The sequence below is a fragment of the Aotus nancymaae genome, unplaced genomic scaffold (genome assembly GCF_030222135.1).
Source record: "Aotus nancymaae isolate 86718 unplaced genomic scaffold, 86718_ANA_hifiasm-v0.15.2.pri h1tg000089l, whole genome shotgun sequence".
NCBI lineage: Eukaryota > Metazoa > Chordata > Mammalia > Primates > Aotidae > Aotus > Aotus nancymaae.
Genome location: NW_026988504.1, coordinates 18,845,257 through 18,863,265, shown reverse-complemented (window position 1 = coordinate 18,863,265; position 18,009 = coordinate 18,845,257). Strand labels below are relative to the sequence as shown.

Sequence of the window (18,009 nt, the reverse complement as noted above, 5' to 3'; positions counted from 1 at the left end):
CACACTAGTGCACTCCAGCCTGGGTGACAGGGCGAGACCCTGCCTTTAAAAAAAAAAAAATTTAATGTTATCCCACAATTCGATACAAACCTCCTTCAATTTTGGTGAAAGCTAAGAATTGGAAACGATTTATATAAAGGTGTTACTTGGTCTCAGGCCCTTCTCCCTCTCGAACACACAAGCACAGATACCTTTGGGGCTGGATTAGCATTTGCGTTGGGATCCACGGCGGGGAGGGGACAGGATAGGAACCAACAAAAACATAACCAAGCTGGTCCGGTGGATGCCTACCCTAGAATTCGGGGACATTTCTAGATCCTACAGGAAAGCGCCGGAGGGCCTGATTCAAGCTGGCCTGGCCCTTGGCGCATCTGCACGCCCGAAGCCCGTCCCTGGGGCACGAAGAGAGCAGCTTTCAGGTTAAAGGGGCCTAGGGACGAGAGGGTGCGGGAAGGTGGTTCCCGCTGGGCACTGACCAGGCTGCCAGGCCGCGGGGCTCGGTCCCGCAACATTCAGAAGGTCTTCACTAAGGCAGAACTGTACTTTTACTCGACAGCGTGGAGAGGCCGCTCAGAACAGCAGCAGCAGAGGGGAAGTCGGCTCAGGTCACAGACGGTTTCACGCTCAGAGACTTGGCCTAGAACTTGGAGGCCCGCTACCCCCACGCACGCTCGCCTCCAGGTCACCCACTCCCCACCGCAAGCACTGCGCCGTTATCTGCCTGACTGACAGCTTGGCCAGCCAATGACCTTTGGGGCTGCCAAAACCCCTGCCTCCGAGAGTTGGGCGGGGCGAGTAGCTGCAATGACAAACATTGAACCCAATAGCGAAGAGATTTCAGTCGCTACGGCCGCAGTAACCAATGAGAAGAAAGGACCCTTTCGAAAGGACGTGTGAGGCAACCAACTGCTGGTGCCGCTGCGGGGGTCCCGTGGCTTCCGTTCCAAGAGGGCGGGGAGGCGTCCCAAAACGGAAGGTGGTTGTCGTCGGTGTCCAAGCTGGTTTGAAACTAGGGGTCGGGCTCGGCCGTTGTCGTTATCTGTCGCCGCAGCTCCGCTTCCGGGGGTAGGCCGTTCCTGACCGCCTCCTCCCCTCCTCCCTTTGGACCCATCGGTCTCAGGCCCGGCTCCCCGCTCGACTCGCACCCCACACGCCGCAGACCCGGTCCGCACTGCGGCCCCGCCGCCACCATGTCCCTGCACGGCAAACGGAAGGAGATCTACAAGTATGAAGCGCCCTGGACGGTCTACGCGATGAACTGGAGTGTGCGGCCCGATAAGCGCTTTCGCTTGGCCCTGGGCAGCTTCGTGGAGGAGTACAACAACAAGGTGGGCCGGGCAGGGGCTCGGAACCCAGCTGTCAGGGAGCGGGCCCCGGGAGCGCCCTTTCCGGGCCGGAGCCCAGGCCCCAAAACCCTCTTGCGGACTTGCCTTAGAGGCACGGAGCGGTTCCTCTGTCTCGCCCTGTGCTGAAGGTTTCGTACTCGTTGTCTGTCATTTAATCCAGGCAGCATTTTTGTGTAGTCGACAGTGTAGTGGGGCAACTGAGACACGGTTTTGTAACTTGCCAGGGTCAGGCAGCTATTTCGTGGTGGCAACAGGTCTTAAAACCACGCCGTTTATTCCTCCTGTGCCCTCCACTCCTGCCGCATTGCTTTCGTTGGTGGGCGGGGAAGGAAAGAGGGAGTGATAGCTGTGAACGAAAATGCAGGCGCTTCCATTGGTGGTCGTGCACTCCTAGCCACACTAGATTTCTATTAAGTCGATTTATTGTACAGGCTTCCCCGCCGTTTACTCCCACCCCCGGATACTCATGGATCCTAGCCCATCTGCCAAAATTACTGTTGTTCTTGCTTCCTGATATGCATTCTCTCTAAAGCAATCTCTTTGGAAATCTTGGCCTGTGGCATGATCCCGCCATTGTTTCCTGAACAGAGAAGGATGACAGGGGCTTATCTCTTGGTTTGTTTCATGCTAGTACAGTTGTGTAACTTGTAGTAGAAAGTCTTGCTGGACATCCATCAGTTTGAGAATACTTTATAGAAGCACGATGTAGAGGGGAGCTTTTAAACTGGCATTGCAACGTTAACGTATTTTTGAAAGTTGAATAAATGGCAAGAATTTTCTTTCCTTTCTCTTTTCCTTTTATTCAATTACAGTTGTGAATGATAGCGATCAGAGCCACTGAAAGCAGTGACTAGTGATACTTAAAGCCACTACTCCTGCTCTGTGCCATGAACATCAGATTTAAGAAGAATAAAACTGTTCAGTGACAAGGCTGATGCAGAGAGGGAAAAGCCAGGTGGTCTAGGAGTGGGTCCCGTCTGGTTATTGACTAGCTGTGAGGTGTTGCACAGGCCTGTTTTATGATCTGTGACCCACAGTTTGTTGTAGGAAAGGGATTCTGGTTTACGTGTGGTCTTGTAAAAAAAAATTTGAACATTTTACAGTTTGTTTACAGTTTTTCAGGAGCACATTCGTGTCTCTGGAGTAGGTCGTCTTTGGAGTCCCCTTTGAGAAGCTGATGAAAGCGATGGACTCTCACTGTCCGTCCATTATACATACGTGAACAATTTACAAACAAATCCCAAGGAATATGCACTGATCTTTAAGTCCACCCACTTTATTTGCTTTCTCTGATGCTTCTTTCTTCCTTATGGCCCATAGTGGACAGCAGAACTGGGAATGGGATTCAAGGTTCTGAAGTGGACACCGGGTTAGTAAAATTAAGACCACTAGAACTATTAAGGATACACATGGAAAATAAAAAAGCATGTCTTTCAAAGGGCTTGAGTCTTTTCACACAAATTAATGTTTTTTTCTTATAAGTTTTTCCAGGGTCATTGGGTAAGCAATAGTCCCATTTCCCAGAGAGGAGAAACTGAGCCACAGTTAGGCTGCTGGTAGAATCAGTGGATTAATTGGTGTCAAACTGCCGTTGCGGGAACTCTACCCCAAAGTTTGTCCTTTCATTTAGCAACTCTTTGAAGCTTCCTCTTTGTGCCAGGCACACAGGTAGCGTGGCTTAGTAGTGAAATGCAAACTAATAATGCCAGTATCAACAGCATAAGCAATTAACTGCATCTTAACTCACATGATGTAGCCAATGGTCATCTGATACCAATAGACACCTTCTCACAGTTCTATTTTCAAATGCATGAAACATATAGGGTTACAAAAGAAACCACTTATGTTGTACTACAGATATAAACGTTTTTTAAAAAGTGCTGATGTAGTCATATGTACTTTTAATAAATTAACTCATTGATTTATACCATCCAGTGTAATTGTTAACATAATTTTGAAGTGGTGACAAGGGCTACCAGGTTTTTAAGACATTTAACAATGGCTCTGTGATGGGAAAAAATATTTCTCTTGCTGGCAAAGTCACAGATACTCGTGCCACTGTGAGTAGCTAACCCTATTTGTAATTGAAACAAAAAATTTTAGCTAGAGGTTAATGGAAATATGAGCGTACTTTTCCAATTCAAGTTCACAGACCCCAAGTTAAGAAACCCTGCAAGAGAGGATTGTGTCTAGTGGCTGGTGAGCAGCAAATCCTGCCTTAAAGCAGTGATTCTCAGGCTAAGTTTGTGAGAAACCCTGCCAGAGAGGTAGCCGACTTCATAATTCGAAGGGACTTTAGAATTACTGGTTGGAATTTTTAGACCATCGGTTCCTGCTTGCCATGGATAATGATTGCCAGCAGAGGACAAAGTAAATGGGCACAGCAGATTAACATTGATGAAAAAGGCTAGAAATGGTGATCTTTTTAGTGTGGAGACATTCACTAAGAAAACATGGTTATAATTTTTAAAATTTGGTATTAACATAATCATGTTTTCCTGATGTAAAATTGTTCCTAGTTGATTATTAGAATTAAGTCTATTAACATTTCAGGAAGTTGAATTCCAGGTGTTCTTTCATGTGAATAAATTTGGGAACCGTTGTTGAGTAAAGAAACAGATTCTATCAATTACACCTGGAATAAAAAGCCCCATTATAGGGCCGGGCGTGGTGGCTCACACCTGTAATCCTAGCACTTTGGTAGGCTGAGATTGGAGGATCACTTGAGTCCAGGAGTTTGATACCAACCTGGAAAAACCCTGACTCTACAAAAACATTAAAAAATTAGCCAGGCATGATGGCGTGTGCCTGTAGCCCCAGCTACTTAGGAGGCTGAGGTAGGAGGATGATTTGAGCCCAGGAGGCAGAGGTTGCAGTGAACCAAGATCATATCACTGCACTTCAACCTGGGCGACAGAGCCAGACCCTGTCTCAAAAAAATAAAGCCTCATTATTGGTTATTATCTTTCTACCTTCTTTTTTTGTGGTCTCTTGAGGGATAAAGCAGGATTGGTGTTAGAGCAACAGGTTCTCTAAATTTTAGCATGTGAGAATCTCCTGAGGGACCTGCACATTCCTGGGCTCCACCCCTGAAGTTAACAGACTTGCAGATAGGTGACAGACACACTAGTGGTCACCTACATAAGTTCTTGTATCTGACTTACAAGAACTTAGCATTTCTCCTGTGTTTTGACAATGTCGTTGGTCTTTAGGCCCAGGTGTTATTTCCCTTCTTTTATTAGGAAAAGATGGGTAGCAGTTCCTGGGCTTCTAGTCCACTTAAGTGCATGTTTCAGGGTTGCTTTTGAGTAAAGTTGTGATTGGGATTTAGTTTGCCCCAATATTTAACTAACTGACTACTTGTGCTCAAAGATTTAGCATCCAGAGAATATTTTTGAGGTTCTGAGGGGAGAGACTATAGGTATATCTGATGTTCTTTGGAGAATCCTGGTAGTCTGGGTGGCATGACCACCTAGTACTTGATACATGTGGGATGGATGCTTGCTTCGTTTGCCTGTTTATATTCCTCTGAGATTTTTAATACAATTATTTTATATGTTTGGTGCATAATTATTTCAACTCTGGTATTTAATTTTTCATCTTGATATTTGCAATAGCCCTTCAGGATTATCATTCATTTGATCATTAATTCAGCCAATGCGTATTGAACACATACTCATGTGTTTTAGGCACAGCGATGATAGTGGGGAACTGTCTGTGGCTTTGTTAGCAGGTGTGAGATTGGCAGGAGTAGAGACAATGTGTTTTAGTGCACATCAGTACTTTTGATAGATATTTAGAATTTTGCAGTGTTCCACCAGTCCCTGTCAAGATTGTCAGCAGGGGAATTTAAGACGTAAAACTCTTCTGGTTTTAACTTCATCCTTTTTGTAGACAGAGGACTCATTCCTATTTGCAACCACTGGATAAAAGTGATAATGCTTTTTTAACAAATGCTGCTTTATTGCTTGTTCTAATCTTGTTCTTACAGAATTATTGGAGATGCTGTCACTTGAACAAGGAACGAATCTGTGCTCTGTAGGTAGCCTGGCTTGCCTAAGGTCTTGCTGCCAGAGCTCTCTGGTCAGCCTCTGAGCCACGAGCCAAAGGTGTGCTGTGCCAGAATTCATCTTAAAGTTTAATAGGGCAGGACTCGGGTACCTGCAGGCAGTGGTCTTTGGTAATCAGTCGAGAAGAGGCTTGGAGAGAGAGCAAATAGAAAAGACCAAGAAAAGCTAGTATATAGTCTCAGAATATTGTGTTAGCAGATTTTTGTTTTATTAACAATTGTGGGAAAATGTTCCAGTGACTAGAGTATTATGTTGATTTGAATAACTTGGGAGCTTATTTTAAAAATTACATATACACACACACATTCACCTTCATCTTCTGCACTAGCACTGTGTATATTAAAATGGAATACAGCCGGGCGCGGTGGCTCATGCCTGTAATCCCAACACTTTGGGAGGCGGAGGCAGGCGGATCACCTGAGGTTGTGAGTTCAAGACCAGCCTGACCAACATGGAGAAACCCCCGTCTCTACTAAAAATACAGTATTAGCCGGGCGTGGTGGTGTATGCCTGTAATCCCAGCTACTCTGGAGGCTGAGGCAGGAGAATTGTTTGAACCCGGGCAACGGAGGTTGCTATGAGCTGAGATCACACCATTGCACTCCAGACTGGGCAAGAGCGAAACTCCGTCTCAAAAATAAATAAAGTGGAATACACAGTTTCTTCCCTCAAGCAGCTTATACTAACAAGGTAGACATGAGACTTTCAGATAGATATATATATAAGGTATAAATAATGTGTAATTTATGTTGTTATTCATGAAGGTAGTAAAAGTGAAAATGCGATCATGCCTTCAAGGAGTATTTTATGTTTGCTTATTAGGAAACATCAGGCATAGTAATATTCACAGTTCAATAATGAGTAAAAATGATCTTGCTTCCCAGCCTTTTCTCTTTAGGGGGATTTGTGTCATATATTGGAGTAAAGGGTTGCGAAACTATAGTGCAGAAGGGCAGTGGAGGTAGGAGATAGAAGAGGTTTAGCAAGAGTCAGGGAAGACTATAGAGAAAAAGGTAGAGGGAAAAAGATCTAAATATCAACAGTAAGATGATGAAAGTCAGATACAATTCTTCCTTATGTGCCTATAATAGATAAGGAAGGACAGCAGTATAATGAAGAGCAAATTGGTCTAGGAAGATGCTGAGAAATACCTGTGGGCTGCAGATTCCAGACTCAGAAGAACCAAGTTCTCCGAAATAGGATTTTGATAGGCAGAGTCACTCATTTTTGGGACAGTGAGAAGAAGGTACACAGGCTGTCATCAGGAGCTTCCCCAAGCCCGATAGTGTATGTTGGGTAAGAGGGGAGCTAAGCTCTAAAAGGAGACGTATTGTGTGTCATCTTCTCTAGAAGTGTTAGATGAGACCTATCAGAGGAGACACTGAATTGTGACCAGCTTGGTGGCACCTGACTTCACTGGCTGAGGAGATGCAAAGGCTTCTTGTGTTTCTACTAACTTGGAACACTGTCCTCCTTCAGATCATCTAGGAAGAACTTCCCTCATTAGGCTGAGGTGGGAGGACCGCTTGAGGCCAGGAGTTTGAGACCAGCCTGGACGACATAGCAAGACTCTGTCTCAGCTGGGCATGGTGTTTCACACCTGTAATCCCAGCACTTTGGTAGGCCGAGGCGGGCGGATCACGAGGTCAAGAGATCGAAACCATCCTGGCCAACATGGTGAAACCCCGTCTCTACTAAAAATACAAAAATTAGCTGGGCGTGGTGGCATAAGCCTGTAGTCCCGGCTACTCGGGAGGCTGAGGCAGGAGAATCGCTTGAACCCAGGAGGTAGAGGTTACAGTGAGCCAAGATCACGCCACTGTGCTTTGGACTGGCAACAGAGCAAGACTCCATCTCAAAAAAAAAAAAAAAAGACTCTGTCTCTACAAAAATATGCAAAAATTGGCTAGGTGCAGTGGCTCATGCCTGTAATCCCAGCATTTTAGGAGGACAAGGCATGCAGCTCACTTGAGGTAAGAAGTTCAAGACCAGCCTAATCACCATGGTGAAACCCCATCTCTATTAAAAATATAAAAATTAGCTTGGCATGGTGGCAAGCACCTGTAACCCCAGCTACTCGGGAAGCTGAGACAGGAGAATAGTTTGAACCTGGGAGGCAGAGGTTGCAGTGAGCTGAAATTGTGTCATTGCACTTCAGCCTGGGCAACAGAGCAAGACTCCGTTTCAAAAAAAAAAAAAAAATTAGCCAGGTGTGATGGCATGCACCTAGTCCCAGCTACTCAGGAGGCTGAGATGGAAGGATCTCTTGAGCCCAGGAGATTGAGGCTACAGTGAACCAAGATCTTGCCATTGCATTCTAGCTGGGGTGACAGAACAAAACCCCCATCTCAAAACCAAGAAAAAAAAAAAATGGAATCAGCACAGCAGCTATAAAAAGATACTATAAAAAAGGATGGGGGGAAAATGGAAAATAAATGGAGAATTTCAAGCAGAGATACAGGAGATTGGGTAAAATAAGGCATGGTAAAGAGAAAATGTAACATCAGCTGGCAGAGCACAGGAAAGTAGTGGAAGAGAAAACTAAAATTATCACAGAATTAGAAGCCATATTGGAAACAGAATAAAGTCTGGGCACAGTGGTTCACTCCTGTAATCACGGCTATGCAGGACACTGAGGCAGGAGACTCGAAACTGGGAAGAGGAGGTTGCAGTGAGCTGAGATCGTGCCACTGCACTCCAACCTGGGCGTTGAAATGAGAAGGAAGGAAGGAAGGAGGGAGGGGAGAGTAGGGAGAATGGGAAGGGGAGGAGGGAGGGAGGGAGGGAAGGAAGGAAAGAAAAGAAAAAGATGAACACACAGTGCTGAAAACAGTAAAGGATAGGGAGGACAGATTGAAAAATGAAATCAGCCAGGCGCGGTGGCTCACGCCTGTAATCCCAGCACTTTGGGAGGCCGAGGCAGGTGGATCACGAGGTCAAGAGATCGAGACCCTTCTGGTCAACATGGTGAAACCCCGTCTCTACTAAAAATACAAAAAATTAGCTGGGCATGGTGGCGCGTGCCTGTAATCCCAGCTACTCAGGAGGCTGAGGCAGAAGAATTGCCTGAACCCAGGAGGCGGAGGTTGCGGTGAGCCGAGATCGCGCCATTGCACTCCAGCCTGGGTAACAAGAGCGAAACTCCATCTCAAAAAAAAAGAAAAATGAAAACGATTAGAATATAATAGATGCAAAATATAAAAGAGATCTGACTTAAGTATAATTGGTGTCCCTGAAGAAGAGGACCAAAGAAATGAAACAAACTCAAATATATGGTTAAAGAAGAACTTAGAAATAAAGCTTTGAAGTGATAAGTTTAAATTGTGTGTCACGAAAAATTGGCACAGAACAGTTGGCACTGAAACATTTCCTAGGAAAATTTCTTTTTTTCTTTTATTTTATTTTTTGTGTGTTGTGTTGTTTTGTTTTGAGACAGTGTCTCACTCTGTTGCCCAGGCTGGGTGCAGAAGCATTATCCCAGTTCACTGCACTCTTGACCTCCTAGGCTTAATCGATTGTCCCACCTCTGCCTCCCGAGTAGCTGGGACTACAGGTGCACACCACCATACCCAGTTAATTTTTGTATTTCTTGTAGAGGCAGGGTTTTGCCATGTTGCCCAGGCTGGTCTCAAACTGTGGACTCAAGCAGTCCACCAGCCTCAGCCTCCAAAAGTGCTGGGACTACAGGCATGAGCCACAGAGCCTGGCATTCCGGGGAAAATTTCTGTGTTTTAAGGATGAAGAAAGAATTATTTGGACACCCAGGCAAAATAATCAAGTCGTCTTTAAGAGGGTGAAAAGAAATTAGGCTAGCTACATTTGATGACAGAAGGCCATGGAGCAATGTCTAGGAATGTACAACCACTGCAGGTTGGGCTGCTGTAAATACTTGGGCATATGCTTAGGCATCTGTAAGGCTTATATAGAAATAATAATGGTGGGGAACACAAAACAAGACTTGGAAAATGGAAAGGTATTCTCTTTTCTTGGATAATAAAGCTTGGTGTCCTAAAGATGTCAGTGTCCCTAAACTTAATGTTATCCCTGTTTAAAATATCACAGTTCTTTTTGTTTTGTTTTGTTTTGTTTTTGTTTTCGTTTTTGTTTTTTTTTTGGAGACGGGGTCTCACTCTGTCACCCAAGCTAGAGTGCAGTGGTGTGAGTGTAGCTCACTGCAACCTCAGACTCCTTGAGCTCCTGGCCTTAAACAGCCCTCCAGCCTGCCCCACCCAAAGTGCTGGGATTACAGGCATAAGCCACCATTCCTGGCCAAAAATACTCCAGATTTTTTATAATGATGTTTTAAAACCAGGCAAACTGATTGTTTCTACAGACACATTTTACAAACTTGGGCACATTGTCAGAAAACTTCTGAAAAGGTAGACTAATAAGGGAGGTAGGGAACCACCCACCAGATACTAAAACATATAATGCAAAGATATAAATAAGATCGTTTGATACTGTAAGACCTGATGCATAAATAGAAGAGAGTCCTGAAGTGAACTCAGAATACAAAAAGTAATGTAGTCTGTGTTAAAGGTGATATGAAATGAAGAAAAAATATATTTAAATAATTGGTATTGAAACCAGAAAAAAAAAATTGGATTTCCACCTTAAACCTTGTATCATAATTCCAGATAAATGGAAAATGTAAACATACAACTATAAAACATGGGAGAGTCTTGGTGTGAGAAAGCTATAAAAGTAGAAGTAAACTATATAAAAATAAAATCTCTGTAACAAAACCAGCCAACCCAGCAAAGTCAAAAGATAAGTGACAAACTGAAAAAATACATGTTGTAACGTGTTAGACAAAGAACAAGTTACTTAATAACTGCGTATAAAGATCTACAAATCTCCAGGAGGCCAGTCACCCAGTAGAAAAGGAGAAACAGATATGAACGGTTTTCAGAAAGGGTATGTAAATGATTCTTGGACATATGACGAACTGAACCTCATAAGAAAAAAAACAAAATGGAGTTTCAGCTAGATTAGGGAGAATCAAAAATGTTGGTAATACACTGTGTGTGTGTGTGTGTGTGTGTGTGTGTACATGTGTGTAGCTTTATTGTGCAGTTGCTATCAAAATTTAAATTGGCATTATTTTCCACCTGGTAGTTCTGCTAGGGGTAACATCCTGCAGCTATACTCACATAGTTGAAATGACTAAAGTGCAAGGATGTTCATTTTAGCATTATTTGTAAGAGAAAAATAAGAAAATATTAAGGAAATTATTGAATAAATTATATTACATCCATGCAACTGTTAAGAGAATGAGCTAGCTTTTTGTGTACTGATATGGAACATTTTAAAATAAATGTTGAGTGGAAAAAATATGTAGAAGAGTAAACTATCACCTGTGTTTAAAAAAAGAAGGCATATGCATATACATATGTACACCTACATATGGTTGTGTGTGGAAGGGATACACAAGAAATTGATAACACTGATTTCTCTGGGGAAAGGAACTGGGATGTAGGGGTCCTAATTTGTACTGTAATTGCTTTTGTGCCTTTCAGAATTTGGACCTTGTGTATGTATTGCCTATTAAAAAAGTTAGTAATAAAAAAGTTAACAATAAAAATTAAATCTTAGTATAACTTCAAAAAGAGGAATAAGCAAAAAGGAATGAAGAAGCACTAGACGTATAGTAACAGTAAGAAGCAGTTCTTTTTATAGAGAAGAAGTCAGGCGTGATAATATTAACATCAGGTAAAACTCAAGGCAAAAATACTGAAACAAAAGGAAATATTTTACATTGTTAAACATACAGGCCAGGCACAGTGGCTCACTCCTGTTATCTCAGTTACAGGCTGGGTGCAGTGGCTCACACCTGTAATCCCAGCACTTTGGGAGGCCAAGGCGGGCAGATCACTTGAGGTCAGGAGTTCAAGACCAGCCTGGCCAACACAGTGAAACCTTGTCTCTACTTGAAATACAAAAATTAGCCAGGTGTGATGGTGTGTGCCTGTAATCCAACTACTTGGGAGGCTGAGACAGGAGAATGGCTTGAACCTGGGAGGTGGAGGTTGCAGTGAGTCGAGATTACGCCACTGCCTGGGTGATAGAGCAAGATTCCATCTCAAAAATAAGTACAACCCACTGAGAATAAAGTCTTTACATGTCTAATAATATAGCATTTAAATAGAAAGCAAAAACTTTTTTTAAATGTTGGAGGAATTTGGTTCATATGTTGGAAATTGTTAAGTGAAGTAGACAAAGGATATAGAGGATTAGAAAATTACAGTTTGTTCACACCTGTAATCCCAGCACTTTGGGAAGCTGAGGCTGGCAGATCACTTGAGTCTTGGAGTTTGAGATCAGCCTGGGCAACATGGTGAAACCCCACCTCTATCAAAATATAAAAAATTAGCCAGGTGTAGTGGCATCTGCTTGTCTTCTCAGCTACTTAAGAGGCTGAGGCAGGAGGATCGCTTGAGCCCAGGAGGCTGTGGCTTGCAGTGAGCCTAGATCGAGCCACTGCACTTCAGGCTGGGTGCCAGAGTGAGACCCCATCTCAAAAAAAGAAAATAAACAATGTGTTACAAGTATATAGAGCTTTGCATTCAACAGAAAATTCACTTTTAAAACTAACCCAATTTATAAAAAATTGTGTTTTAAGAAAAAATTTTTTAAGTTAATCAACTGATTGGAAAAAGAAATACTACATCTCAAAACTTATGGGAAGCTGAGGAACCTGAAGCCCATATATATGCTGAGTGGCTTGCCCAAAGTCATATAATGGGTAAAGTCTGGCTAGAACTGGAATACTGTCTGTCTCCAGAGTGTTCAGAGGAAATGTATACCAATGTCCAAAAATAACAACTTAAGGAGAAAAAGAACATGTTGAAAAACAGAGGAACACTTACCCTACCAGATTAGAATAAACATACTGGAATTGATTTCATTATAGCCAGAGAGATAGGTAGAACTGAATAGAATATTTCAAAGACAACTTTAGTATATATAAATGTGAAATATGTGATAAGATAGAACTGTAATTCACTGGGAAAAAATTAATTGTATGGCACAATTGTTCATCTAGCAGAAAAATTTAGAACCCCTAATCCATATTATAAAAATGAATTCCAGATCAAATGTCTAATTATAAAGGAAAGTCCACAAGCAATATCAGAAAATTGACCAATAAATTTGTCTTGAGACAGTGGGGGTGGGCAGGTACACTAATTAATAAATTCCAGAGTCAACTAAGGAAAAGATTGGCAGATTCTGTAGTACAACAAATAAATTTCTCTGTGAAAGATATGCCATGGACAAAGTCAAAAGACAGGGGAGAGTAGTTTCTTTTTCTTTTTCTTATTTTTATTTATTTATTTTTTTTGAGACACTGTCTTGCCCTGTCAGCCAGGCTGGAGCGCAGTAGCACAATCACAACTCACTGCAGCCTCAACCTTCCAGGCTCAAGAGATTTTCCACCTCAGTTGCTCAAGTTGCTGGTATTACAGGCACGCACCACCCTGCCTGACTAGTTATTTTTATTTTTATTTTTTTGTAGAGAGAGGATCTCGCCGTATTCCCCAGGTTGGTCTTGAACTTCTGGGCTCAAGCGATCCTCCCCATTTGGTTTCCCAAAATAGTGGGATAACAGGCATGAGCCACTGAGCCCTGCCCAGGAGAAAATATTTTCAAAACATGACAGACAATAGTAGCTAATACTCAATGGACAAAGAGTATATCTGTCTAGTTCATAGGAGAGGAAATGCAAGTGATCCATAAACAGGAAAAATGCTCAACCTCACAGGTAGTTACGGGAAATGAGAATTGTGGTATCTTTCCCTTTCAAATTTATAAAAAGTTACTGCTTCTAGCACTGTTGACAGTAGGGGAAAATGAACACCTTTTCACACTGCTGGTAAGAATCTGAATTGCTACAGCCTATTTGTAAAGTAAGTTGGCATCTACTAAAATTTAAAATGCACATACTAATACAGAAATCCCACTGTTAGGACATTGGCCTCCAGAAAAAAACAGCAGTACATAAACACATACGTACAAGGGCATATAAATAAGTAGTGGTGGCTGGGCATGGTGGCTTATGTCTGTAGTCCCTGGAGCTGAGGAGTTTGAAACCAGCCTGGGCAGCATGGTGAAAGCCCATCTCCATTTAAAAAAATACAGAAATTTAGCCAAGCACCATGGTGGATGCCTCTAGTCCCAGCTACTTGGGAGGCTGGGAGGATCCCTTGAGCCCAGGAGGCGAAGGTTGCAGGGAGCCAAGATCACACCACTGTACTTTAGCCTGGGTGGCAGAGTGATGATACCCTGTCTCAAAAAATAAAAAATAAAAATTAACAGTGACAAGAAAGTGAAACAGTGTGTGGCACTGGGATGATCCTGGTGCATAGATTAAAAGAATAAGTTGGATCTACATATCGCCCTTATTTTGTCAAATTAATAAACATTCATGGCCAAGTGTCGTGGCTCATGCCTATAATCCCAGCACTTTGGGAGGCTGAGGCAGGTAGGTCACAAGGTCAAGTGATCAAGACCATCCTGGCCAACGTGGTGAAACCCTGTCTCTACTAAAAATACCAAAAATTAGCTGGGCATGATGGTGCATGCCTGTAGTCTCAGCTACTCGGGAGGCTGAGGCAGGAGAATCACTTGAACCCAGGAGGCCGAGGTTGCAGTGAGCTGAGATCACGCCACCGCAGTCCAGCCTGGTGACAGAGCAAGACTCCATCTCAAAAAAAAAATTAATTAATTAAAAAAATAAACATTCATAGACTTGGCTCTAGAATCTCATTTTTCTAAAAGTTGAGGGAAAACTTTACACTTATGTGTATATATGTTTGACCATATAGAAGAATGTAGAAGCAACACACACCAAATTAATAAAGTGATATCTTGGGGATGACATAGGGGAAAGCTGTTAACTTTATATATGTAATTTATACACGCCTTTGTTTTGATTTTATACAATGTGATACACTTTATAATCCTCTTACATTCTAAAAGTACATTAAAAGAATGTAATAAAATAAACCCAATTGAAATGTCATCAAAATAGATAAAACTTGTAAATCTGGCCAAGAAAATCTTAGAGGATATAATGGTAAGGGGTTCAGGTTAGAACTCTGGTGTCTAAATTCTAGCACTCACCCCCTTTTCCATTGGAGTCTTATCAAGGAAATTATATACAAATAATAACAGCCAAAGGGGAAACCTAGCATCATTCTATTAATAACTGAACAAGAACCACTAATGTGATGCTGCTCCCTGGTAAACTAAGTGGGGAAAATGCAGTTTGGCCCTGAAGCCTCAGCGAAACGTTCTGCTTTTCTACCTCTAACTCAAGGATGGACCCAATTTGATCTCTCCTAGCCAGTTGTAGGTTCAGAGAAGCTGGAGCGGAGGATGGCCAGCCCCATGTAGGAGCAGGATAAGCCAGAGCCAGAGAGCCATGGGACATGTCTGACTGTAGCGTAGTCAGGCCCATGTACCTGTCTCAAGCTTCAGCCAATCACTTCAGCAATTCTTCCCTCACCGGAGAAGCTAGTGAATGGTGGGGATAGAAGAGCATAACCTCCCATGCTCAGTATTCTCTCCATGGGGGACCAGGGCAGAAATGCATCCTTGCTATGGGCATAGGCGGAAATGTGGTGTTAGGGGATGAGGAACTTAAAGAATGAGAGTGCTGCTAACAATTTTTAACAGTGCAGTCAAAAATGTAGGTGGGGGGTTGGGCTCAATGGCTCACGCCTATAATTTTCAGCACTTTGAAAGGACCAAGGTGGGAGGATCGCTTGAGGCCAGTAATTAGAGGCTGCAGTAAGCTATGATCATGCCACTGCATTCCAGCCTGGGTGAGAGATCCCATCTCTTAAAAAAAGAGAGAGAGGGCGGGCACAGTGCCTCATGCCTGTAATCTCAACACTTTGGGAGGCCGAGGTGGGTAGATCACCTGAAATCAGGAGACCATGGAGAAACCCCATCTCTACTAAAAATACAAAAAAAAATTAGCTGGACATGGTAATGCACGCCTGTAATCCCAGCTACTCAGGATGCTGAGGCAGGAGAATCACTTGAAGCTGGGAGGCAGAGGTTGTGGTGAGCCAAGATTGCGCCACTGCACTCCAGACTGGACAACGAGCGAAACTCCATCTCAAAAAAAAAAAAAAAAAAAAGAGGGAGAGAAAGACTCCTTACAAATCAGTAAAAAGGAGATATGCACAACCCAGTAGAAAAACTGGACAAATGTTCTAAGCTGGTGATTCCATGTAGTGGTGAAGAGCTTGGGTTGTGGGATGGGACTACCTGTGTTTAAAATGGAGCTTTGTGATTTTGGGCAAGATATTTAACTCATTCTTTACTGAAAGTGGAAAGAATAATAGTACCTACTTTATGGCACTGTTGAGAGGATTAAATAAGGTGATGTGTGTAAAGCACTAATAATGCTTATACTTGGTCCATATAAGCACTCAGTTATTGATGATTATTGTTATTAGAAATAAAGGTAGTCAATGAACAAATATACTCAGCCTCTGGCTAGGTGCAGTGACATCTGTAATCTCAGCACTTTGGGAGGCCTAGGTAGCTGGATCACTTGAGGTCAGGAGTTTGAAACCAGCTTGACCAACATGGCAAAGCCAAAGCCCTGTCTTTACTAAAAATACAAAAATTATCTGGGCCTGGTGTCGCGCGCCTATAATCCTAGCTACTCAGGAGGCTGAAGCAGGAGAATCACTTGAACCCGGGAGGTGGAGGTTGCTGAGCCAAGATTACACCACTGCACTCCAGCCTGGCTGAGAGAGTGAGACTCTCAAAAATAAAAACAAAACAAAACAAATATATTCAGCCTCAATAGTAAGATAGTGATGAAATACCGTTTTTCATCAGTTTAGCAAAAATGTAAGATTGCTTGTTTTCAAAGGTATGGAGAAATTGGCACTCTCATATAAAAAAAGAAAGATACATGGTAGAGTTGGGCATGCCATAAGGTATTCCAGAGAAGCTTTGCATTTTCTTTGGGGGAATTGTATGTAGAAAGTTTTTTTTTTGTTTTTTTTTTTTGAGACAGAGTCTTACTGTGTTGGCAGGCGCCAGGTTGGAATGCAGTGGTGCAATCTTGGCTCATTGCAACCTCTGCCTCTTGGGTTCAAGCAATTCTCCTGCCTCAACCTCCCGAGTAGCTGGGACTACAGTCGTGTGCCACCACACCCAGCTAATTTTTGTATTTTAGTAGAGATGGGGTTTCACCATGTTGGCCAGGATGGTCTTAATCTCTTGACCTCACGAGCCACCGTGCCCAACCAGTATGTAGAAAGTTCTTAGTCTTTGCTTTGGTTATCAGTTATATTAGGTTAGTGCAAAAGTAATTTGGATTTTGGCCATCACTTATAATGGCAGAAAACACAATTGCCTTTGCACCAACCTAACATTAAACTCAGGCACTTTATATTTTACGCTGAAATATGTGAAAGCTAGCTCAGTTGATCTCTATCATAACAGAAACAGTCTCTGTTTTTGTTATTTGCTTGATTTAACGTTGTTGCTCACAAGAAACAGAAACCCACTCAAGGTAGTTTAAGGAAAGGGAGGGATTCATTCAAGGGAGTTGGAGAATTCCCAAGGCAAGACTGAGCCTCAGGCCTCACATGGGACTGGACCCGGCCAATGGAAAGCTGTTGTCTCACACCCTGTCCCGCCTCACATTACATGTCTCTTTTGTGCCTCTTTTCTTGCATGCTTGTCATTCTCACTCGCTATGTATGCCAGCTTTCCCTGCAGTTCCATGCACGCTGCTTCTGTGGCCCTTGTCTGCCTTTCCCCTTCCAGGCTAAAACTAGTTAGCTTTTGGATCTCAATTCCAAATGCCTGGGAATGAATTAGTTAGCTCAAATGTCCCACTAGTTCAACCAGTTTTGTGAATTTAGCACAGCAATTCTCAGCCTTGGCTATGAGTTGATATCACTGGGAGCTTTAACAGATACTGAAGCCTGTGTTTCATTACCAGAAATTCTGGTTTCACTGATCTGGGATGTTGCTAAACACAATTTGTTGGGATATGTTTAAGTCCCCAGAGGATTCTGACATAGAGCCATGGTTGAGAAGCACTGATCTAGGAGAGAAAAGGGTCATCTTGTAGGTGTGGATTGCTCAGAGAATGGGGTCTCGGCCTAGGTAGATTATTCTCCCAAAGGTGTCCACTAGGGTGTCCCCATATTTGACCTTAGCCTCCCAGTTCTCTTTCTGTATAGGGTATGTTGGAATAACCTGTGGAACTTTAAGGAGAAAAAAAAAAGCTCATGCCCAGTCCTAGTGAATCAGAACCTTCAGAGGGTGGGGACCAAAGCAGGCATAGTTTTAAAGCTGCCTTGAGAATTCCAGCAGTACAACCAGGCCTGATCATCAGGCCGTGCACTCTCACATGGAAGTACCATCCACAGTCATGACTTCATGTATACACTTTGGGGTTTTTTTTTTTTTTTTTTTTTATTCCTAAGGTGTCTAAAATCTTGGACAGATATTTAGGAGCCAATACTATCTGACCTCCGAATAACAGGTGTACCTTTTTATTTGTAAATAATCTAGATGTCGTGTTTTTTTTGTTGTTTTGGGTTTTTTTATTG

The 18,009-nt window shown here is 42.9% G+C and overlaps 1 protein-coding gene across 2 annotated transcripts in view; it reads left to right on the top strand.

Moving 5' to 3' along the window:
* The first annotated feature begins 967 nt into the window (after positions 1 to 967).
* The window catches only part of DCAF7 (DDB1 and CUL4 associated factor 7), a 41,754-nt gene continuing 24,712 nt past the window's right edge, over positions 968 to 18,009 (top strand). For both annotated transcript variants that reach the window (XR_010339810.1, XM_064369391.1), the window contains exon 1: positions 968 to 1,328. Coding sequence is in view for 1 of the 2 variants with exons in the window: in XM_064369391.1 (XP_064225461.1) it covers positions 1,191 to 1,328 (138 nt within the window). In the remaining variant the exon portion in view is untranslated. The remainder of the gene's footprint in view (positions 1,329 to 18,009) is intronic.